General features: G+C 43.7%; 1 protein-coding gene across 3 annotated transcripts in view; it reads right to left on the bottom strand.

Annotated features, from left to right (window-relative positions):
• Window positions 1-4,181: 4,181 nt before the first annotated feature.
• Window positions 4,182-8,442, bottom strand: part of LOC103189904 (cytosolic carboxypeptidase 4) — a 29,720-nt gene continuing 25,459 nt past the window's right edge. The window contains exons 20-24 of one of the 3 annotated variants that reach the window (XM_042342996.1): window positions 7,746-7,877; window positions 7,018-7,194; window positions 6,716-6,849; window positions 6,218-6,347; window positions 4,182-5,329 (exon numbers count right to left, since the gene is read on the bottom strand). In XM_042342996.1, the coding sequence (XP_042198930.1) occupies window positions 5,186-5,329; window positions 6,218-6,347; window positions 6,716-6,849; window positions 7,018-7,194; window positions 7,746-7,877 (717 nt within the window). In that variant the 3' untranslated portion in view covers window positions 4,182-5,185. Of the gene's footprint in view, window positions 5,330-5,700; window positions 6,348-6,715; window positions 6,850-7,017; window positions 7,195-7,745; window positions 7,878-8,442 lie in introns of those variants that run through there. The other 2 variants (XM_042342997.1, XM_007910461.2) reach the window with 2 other exon arrangements.

The following is an 8,442-nucleotide window of genomic DNA, read 5'->3' as shown; positions in this document are numbered from 1 at the left end:
TATATTGAATATTTATCTCTTCTTGAACTCTCAGCTCTTTCTCTCTACATAAACGTTCCCGGTTACGGCAGTAACTCATAGGTTGAGTAGCTCTCTGCCTGTTGCAGTCTCCTTTCTGAGTTGCTTTCCCATCAATAAGATCAATAACAAAATGTTTGTGATCAGTGGCTTGTTCATCTACCCTGCTTTATATTTTACATTTCTGCGTTGGTCCCTGCAGTAAATCTACATTTCCCTCCAGCATTCCTGCAGCTTCTGGCAACATGACAAAGAGATTGGTATAAAATTTCTTATAGATTGCTGCTTAGCAATATTCCTGCTGCACTTCAATCTCACTTTAAAGAGCTACAAAAATGTTCAGTGTCCAAGGTGTTTGTTCAACAATAACTTTCATTTATATAGTGCCTCTCACACAGGGCAGCATCCCAGACAACTTGACAGTGGCGGAGCATGACTCCGAGCCGGGGGGAGGTGGAGGTGACCTTAGGTACGGTCGAACAGGAAGGTCTTCAGGCCAATCTGAAAACGGGGAAGGAAGGGGCAAGGCAGAGGGATAGAGGAAGAGTGTTCCAGAGTTTCAGGGCATAGTGGCTGAAAGAGCAGCTACCAATGGTGGAACGGAGGGCACGAGGGACATGCAGGAGGCCGGAGTCAGTCGAGCAGAGGTAGCGCGTTGTGGGCTGGGGCCTAAGCAGTCAGAGAGATAGGTAGGTGCCAGGGCATGAAGAGGTTTGAAAATGAGTTTGAGGATCTTGAAATTGACCCATTCGGTGAAGGGGAGCCAGTGGAGTTTGGCTAGGACTGATGTGATGGGGGTTCGGAGATAAGTGCAGGTGAGTATGAAGGTGGCGGAGTTTTGGATCAATTGGGTCCTGTGCATGGTGGAGCTATGGAGACCAGCAAAGAGGGCATTTGAGAAGTCCAGTCAAGAGGTGACGAACACATGGACGAGTGTTTCGGCTGCACCTGGGGTAAGGTAAGGCTGGCAATGTGGCGGAGGTAGAGGAAAATGTCAGGGACCGGATGTGGGGAAGGAAGGACAGCTGTGGGTAAAACCTGACGCCTAGGTTGCGCACTGTTTGGGTAAGTTTGAGGCCGGGACATAGAGGAGGCCAGAGCCGCAGGTTAGAAGAGGTTGACGGGAGCCAATGAGTATGGCTTCCATTTTCTGTCTCGAACCAGGATAGTGGGGTCCCACTGAGGTGGATGTTCAATAAATATGTGTGCCAGTCCGGCTCAGTCACTTACACTCTTGCTTCTGGTGGGAATGTTGTGGGCTGAAACCCCATATCAGTACTTTAAGCTCACAGTCCAGAGTCATAGTCGCAGTGCTGGGGGTGCGCTACATTGTTGGAGGTGCCATCTTTCAGAAGAGATGTTAAACTAAAGGTCCCATTTGTCAGTGACATTAAAGATGCCTGGACAACAGTCCTCCACATAAAGTTGGCCACTCACTTCATGACTGTTTGGGGGAGACGCTGCTGTGCGCAATTGGCTGCAGCGTAACCTGCAAAATACACAGTCACTACACTGTACAGTTTGGGAGAATGCTGCAAAGCATGAGACATAATAATAAAATATAATCCTTGCATTTGATATAGCGCTTTTCACGTCTTCTCGACATCTCAAAGCGCTTCACAGAATAGACTGTAAAGTGAATTGACTGTATATTTGTGGGTGAAATGCGGCAGCCAATTGCGCACAGCAGTGTCCCACAAACAGTCGTGGATTGAAAGTGACCAATTTATTATTGTTTTTGTTTTTGGAGGGTTTATTATTTGGCGTGTGGAGTAAGGAAACTTGCCCAAGGTTTTGCCCGGCCTGGAATTGCACCCAGGTGTCTCGCTTGCAAGGCGAGTGCTCTAACCACTGAGCTACAGGTCTCCACATCTTCCAAACATGAAAGACACTGTATAAATATAAGGACTTTTTAAACACAGATTGAAGAATACGGTACAGATTGGAAGCTGTAGTTTGTGAACAATACTGAGGAGCAGAGTTACAGACGGGAATCTTAAACACAATCTGGATAAACCTGGTTGGATGTGAACCTTTTGTATAAATCAATTATACATATCAAGGTTCACATTGGATATATTTGATCTACAATGAATTTTTTGGCTCAAAGAGTCAGATAAATCCTAGGGTTATTAATTCCATATAATGTGCAGTATACAGGGCACTATCGTCGACCCCGTAAACCCCCTGTACCACCCTACCCTCCCGTAACTTCACCCTCGCACCCCTCCCCCCAAAACCCCCCTCTCCCCCCACCGAACCTCCACCCTCCGACCCCTCCCCACCCGGCTGTCCTATACAGTTTCTCATGTTCTGTATATCGAGCTGAGAGCATTTTATAGTGAAGCCTGGATTAGAACATCACAAACAGACACCAGACACCAGGGACTGCGGTTACCATCTGGCAAGTCATCGCTATGGTAACTGTCATCACACTATTCCATCAGCTGCATTTAATGTAATTTAAAATTATAAATGGGTTGCGTTGGATCTTATATTACAAATAGAATTGTTACAAGTGAATTTGAACATTTCCAGGAAGAGACAGAAATTGAAGTGATATTATTAACCGTTGTAATAACTTCAGAACAGATGGCAGGAAGTTTCCCCTTTACACCGAGGGTGATCAGGTTGTGAGGACAGTAACATGGGCTCTGGAGGGATGAAGGACCTTCTTCATCTGAATCAATCTTGGGACCTTGTGAAGTCCTCAGGCCTGTCACCCATATTGTTTCACCTCCAGTTGCTCTATAGCAGAGGAGCACCAGCTGCTCTCACCCTCATAAATTTCAGCTGCCAATTCTGTAAGTTTATTAATATCTTCCTGCATCTTTTTACAATTCTCTTCAGCATTCACTTTGAGGCACCTGTGAATTTTGACACTATACCTTCTGTGCCTTGGGACGTCCTCCCGACGTGAAAGGCGCTTTACAAATGTAATTTTGTTATTGCCTGAGTCCAAATCATTATGTCCTTGGTGAACAGTTGCAATCCTCGTAAAAAGCACTTGTTACTTCTTGCCAGTCTCACCAGCTTCATTGGTGGAGTCCTGTAGCTCAGTGGTTTGAGCACTCGCTTTTCAAGCGAGAGACCTGAGTTCAATTCCAGGCAGAGGGTGAAACCTTGGGCAAGTTTCCTTACTCCACACAGAGCCTAATAATAATCCCTCCAAAACCAAAAACAATAATTGGTCATTTTCAATCTACAACTGTTTGTGGGACATTGCTGTGCGCAATTGGCTGCCGCGTTCGCCCACAAATATACAGTCAATTCACTTTACAGTGTGTTCTGTGAAGCGCTTTGGGACGTCCTCCCGACGTGAAAAGCGCTATATCAAATGCAAGGATTATTATTATTATTATTGCCCTTCACCTCCCCTCACCCCAGATGACACCTAAACCCTAGTATTTTCATCGTTTGTTGTCCTGAGTCAATGTGAAACCTAAATTATTGAAGATCTATTTATAAGAATCCGAGAAGCGGATTTTACAGTCTGAATAGGACTTAGAGAGACTGAAATTCCACCTATTTTGAAGACCATTTTATTTTAACAATCAAATTGCATAAATGTGGAAAATTCTTAATTTAAATGTTAATTTGTAAAGCCATTTATCTGCAATTCTCAAGCAGAACCAACACCCAATTCTGTTCTATCTTTGGAGGAATCCTATACAGTAAAGGGAACTTTGAAATTCTGGATCTTGTTCTCTCACACAGAAAAACAATCAATAATTATAGCTTAGAGGACAGCACTTCAGGTCTGAGGTAATTATTCACCTTCGTAACAGTAAGATGGCAGGAAGATGATCTCATCTATAAAAAAAATTGTGAAGAGTATGATCTGCAGATTGACCCACTGCAGCCTTCCCTGTAACACATCCCACAAGAGGAAATCCTCTGCCACACTGGTGTGACAGCCTGTGTGTGCCAGTGTGAGTGTCCCTCACCCTGTGTGTGCCAGTGCGAGTGTGCCAGTGTGTGATCAGATCTAGTTACCAGCACTGAGAAGAGATATTAATATTTGTCAGGGATAGAGCACACAAGGTGGAGCGGTCGCTCTGTGAAGACTGGCCATTAGAGGCAGGTCTGGCCAGAGCTATGCTTTATACCTTGTCAGCAGTTGAATGTCTGAAACTATAATATTATAATGAACTTTATTATTATAACTGTTAGTTAATATTAATGTGATTGTTAGTTCAACACAAGGTACAGTTTAACCATGTCTCCACAGCCAGACAGACTGTAACACACAGCACAAGTGAGTTAGGATAAAGGCCCCAGAAAGAGATGCTTTTAATAATAATAATAATAGATAATTCTGAAGGGTAGATGCCCAAAAGAGCATTAACATTGCTTGTCTAGCTCGGACCACCCAACCTACCCATGATGGCTTTGTCTTTCAAGGCCAACAAGAGCCATTTCAGGTCTGACTGGTTTCAGAATCCTGTGGACATGACAGGCTGGGCTGCCATAAGCAGTATCCTAGAATCCTGCCCTGGAATACCAAGGACCATCCCGCCTCAGGAAGCAGACGAGCAAGGATTGACTCAATCCCAACATTCCATTGGCCAAGAATGTCACTTTGGAGCTCAGCTCAGCTCCATGAGACCCTTGCTATCTTCCCAAGTAGTCAATATTCTAAATGTTCAATGCTCTTGTTGTGTAACCTCACAGCTGATCATCTTAATGAATAAATCTTCAACAACAACATGCATTTATGTAGTGCCCCTCCCACAGAGTAGTGTTCCAGAGTACTTCAGTGAATGAACAGGAGAGCTGGTCGGAAAAAATTGTTAAGATTTTTGCTACATTCAGAAACTGCAGGTTATATTTATGTGTGTACTTCAAAATGACAGGGCCCATTATGTTATTTTAACCTGATACATCCTCTGAGTAATATATCCTGGAGCTTATCCTAATTAGTATGTACAGAGCAGCTCAAGTAAGATCAGATAGCTCCAGGTTTGATCAAATTCACCTTGAGGCTTGATGGTGTCTGTGTTTCCTGGGAATGAGGAGCTGAGCTTGGAATAGAACACTAAAACAGGAATTCTTTGCCTTCTGTCAGACGTACAGAATAATCTCTGCTGCACCAACACCTCAACCCACTGCTCCCGCTCCGCTGGTCATGTGGTGACTCCGGTTCCCTGTTTCTGCCTCTAACTGTTCAGCACAAGAGCACGTTCCAGCCAATGCCAGCGTTTAACCTTTTTTTTGGCAAATCCAGGAGTCTGAGAATGGTGCCCCCTTGCAGGTGCCTTGTGGAGTGACAGTGAGACATCACTGAAGTTCCAATGGGAAGGTGGATTTTCTGCAGTCACCATTACAGAAGGAATATAGAGACAATCATTTTCTAGTTGGCTTTAACCCTGGATTGCTGTCTATGTTTCTCAGAGTACTTAACAGTGGCGGAACCTGACTCCGAGCCAGGGGGCGGGGGGGTGGGGTTTGGCCCTAAGCATGGTCAAAGAGGCAGGTCTTCAGGCGGGACTTGAAAAAGGGGAGAGAGGGGGCAAAGTAGAGGAATTGAGGGAGTGTTCCAGAGTTACAATTTACAGGTCCTCCATGGATAGGATAGAACTTGCCAAGGAGGAGGATGAAAGAGACCCAGAGGGGTTAGCCAATTCATTGCTTAAAATGTGAAAACAATATGAGGCGGCAATAAACAAGGCAAACAAGATGTTAAGCCGAATAGTATATAACAATATATTGCTGAATAGTTGAGTACAGATCCCCTGACATCATGGCTGTTTTTGGACATTGCTGTGCGCAAATTAGCTGTCATGTTCGTTTCAAATATACAATCACTATACTTTACAGAATATGCTAGAGATGTTTCACATGGAAGATAGTGTACCGGACCTAAAGGTTATATTCTTATTCTTGGGGTAATGAGCCAGCAAACTATTAGAACTACTTGTTTTGGCATTCAGTGCATTATCAACCTCACACAATCATTGAATCTGTGATGAATCCAACACTTCTCCTCAGTTTCTGAGTGTTTTGCCTCATGTAAAGGTCTGACACAATAACTAGTGTGTCCTCTAAACTAAATTACATCAAAACCATACACTTCACCTCTGACTGTTAGCAAAGAATTGGAGCAAACCTTGAATGTCACAGCTGCAAAGAGCATGCCAGACACACTGTTGGTGAAAGATTATCTGTCAGGCCTGATTGGACACCATTGGGGCTATACCTCTGCCTCATCTCCTGAGCTTGAGCTCGTGTTCAGTTCAAAGGCCACATCAATGAACTGGTCCTCTTCACTGCTGTCTGTGTAGTAATCAATCTCCTCTGGGCAGCGAGGCTCATCGTCATCACTCCTGCTGCCGACCACAGACAACATATTATTGTTCCTTAATTCAAGTAAAAATTAAGTTGCATTTCATTCTGTGAAATCACCTCTATTGAATCTCTCCATGCTGAGATCCACCCAGTCTTTATAATTAGCATATGTAACTTGGATGAGTTTCAACAAGATAATTTTAAGAATCTGAAAGTCATCGGGAAGGGTTGGTGTGTGCGTTTGCATGTGTTAGTGTGATGTATGAGCATGTATTGTGTGTGTATGTCGCTCCACTCCCCCCTTCTCTCTCCACCTCAGTCTGGACAATGTGAATGGATCCAGCCATAATCCACAGCATATTGGGGGAGAGAGAAAGGGAGAGAGAGTTCCAGATTCCCTTTTAGTTACCTGTTGTCTTTGCTGTTCCCAGGCCAATCTGCCTCCGAGCATTTGCAATACTGTCTTGAACCACTGAGGTCCAGCAACGCGCTGCAGAAATTCCTTCCCATCTCTTCTAGTTCCCATGTTCCAAGCTGCATGTCCTGTCATCAAAACACACTTTGGTTTATGGCTGCGAAAATCTATATATGATTTTAATTTATTTTCCTATCTATCATTTGCGTAGCTGAGCACAGTCTCACACACACACCAGTGATAGGCATTAATATCGCCTTCACATGAGGTAGGGTCACAGAGACATGTGTAAATACCTTGTAGTTGCCTTGATTGCAGCCACAGTAAGTGCTTTCCATTGTGTAGCTCCTGAGAACTCCAATCTCTCTCCAAACCACCACTCGTGCCGTTGCCTCTCGAGATTTCTCCACCAGGAAACTGCAGCTGCTGATGGCAAACGCAGCCGACATCGTGTCCAGCACTTTGGGGAGAATCTGCATGGAAAGCATAAATTATTTCAATGCAGTATATTTAATGATGACACTAAGTGATGACATTCTGCATATGTCAGACACAGGGCCCACCAAGAAAAGATAAGCTTATATTTTGATTTACAAAAACAGAAGTCGCTGGGAACACTCAGCAGGTCAGGCAGCATCTTTGGAGAAAAGAAAGTGAGTCAACGTTTCGGGTCCACGACTGTTTGTCAGAACCCAGTTCAGATTATTGAAGATCATTGATCATTGTTTTTGTTTCAGATTTCCAGCATCTGCAGTATTTTGTGTTTTGTTTATATTTTGGTTTATTGTTTTAACATCAGAAATAAAGAGAGGCTGATAAGTTAATCGCTAGTACCCTGACTGTTTCTGTATTGATTATATTCCTGACAGACTGAGCCTCACAAATCAATTCAGAGAATTTATGGCTGTGACACGTGCTAAAGGTAAGATGTTTCTGAGTTTCTTTACTGGAGAAGATTTCTCACATCCCATGGGGATGGGGAAGTGACAATCAGCTATCGATAGAAAAGGGAAAAGGCACAAACCTGGTAACCACTATCCTCTGACACAGTTGTCGTGTCAACACAGGAGCTCGATTGCCACAGTGTCTCCTTAATGCTGCAGCCATATAGAAAGACATTCTTTTTCCTGGAGTGGCCATGGTAGTCACAGAACACCTGGCAAAGACACAGCAGAAAACACTCATACCGGCTGTGTCAGGGCACCGAGGAATACAACAATCTCACTCACTGACTGGTCAGGGAAGAGCCAAACAGATCAGCTTCTCTCTATATACTTATTATTGAAGAATAAATCTTCACTGATACGAGTGCTCTGGGACGCTCTGCGCGAGGTGCACTATTTAAATGCAAGTTGTTGTAAATAGGTTTTAAACTGTTAAGAGAAAAGTGATATAATTTTTCCCCACAATCATGTATCTCGTACAAGAACATTACATTTACTCCATTAAAGACCACTGCTTTCCTGCTTGTGAATCTTCTTGTTCACTATCTCATACTTTCCCCTCTATTATCCTCTCAGTGACTGCTAACCATCATTATTCTCCCTTGTGGTCACCTCTCTCACAGAGCCTAATGTTGATGCAAATGCTGTTATTCCTACAACAATAACTCTTCTTCAACCATTGACATCCCCCATTTTTACCACATTTGGTGATACTGCGAGGAAAGTAGAGATAATCTCAGGAGATGGAGGCTATTGTCAAGTCGAATTGAAATATCG

This window comes from Callorhinchus milii, unplaced genomic scaffold (genome assembly GCF_018977255.1).
Source record: "Callorhinchus milii isolate IMCB2004 unplaced genomic scaffold, IMCB_Cmil_1.0 Scaffold22, whole genome shotgun sequence".
NCBI classification, from domain to species: domain Eukaryota; kingdom Metazoa; phylum Chordata; class Chondrichthyes; order Chimaeriformes; family Callorhinchidae; genus Callorhinchus; species Callorhinchus milii.
The sequence above is the reverse complement of the archived record's forward strand: the minus strand, read 5'-3'. Positions and strand labels throughout refer to the sequence as shown.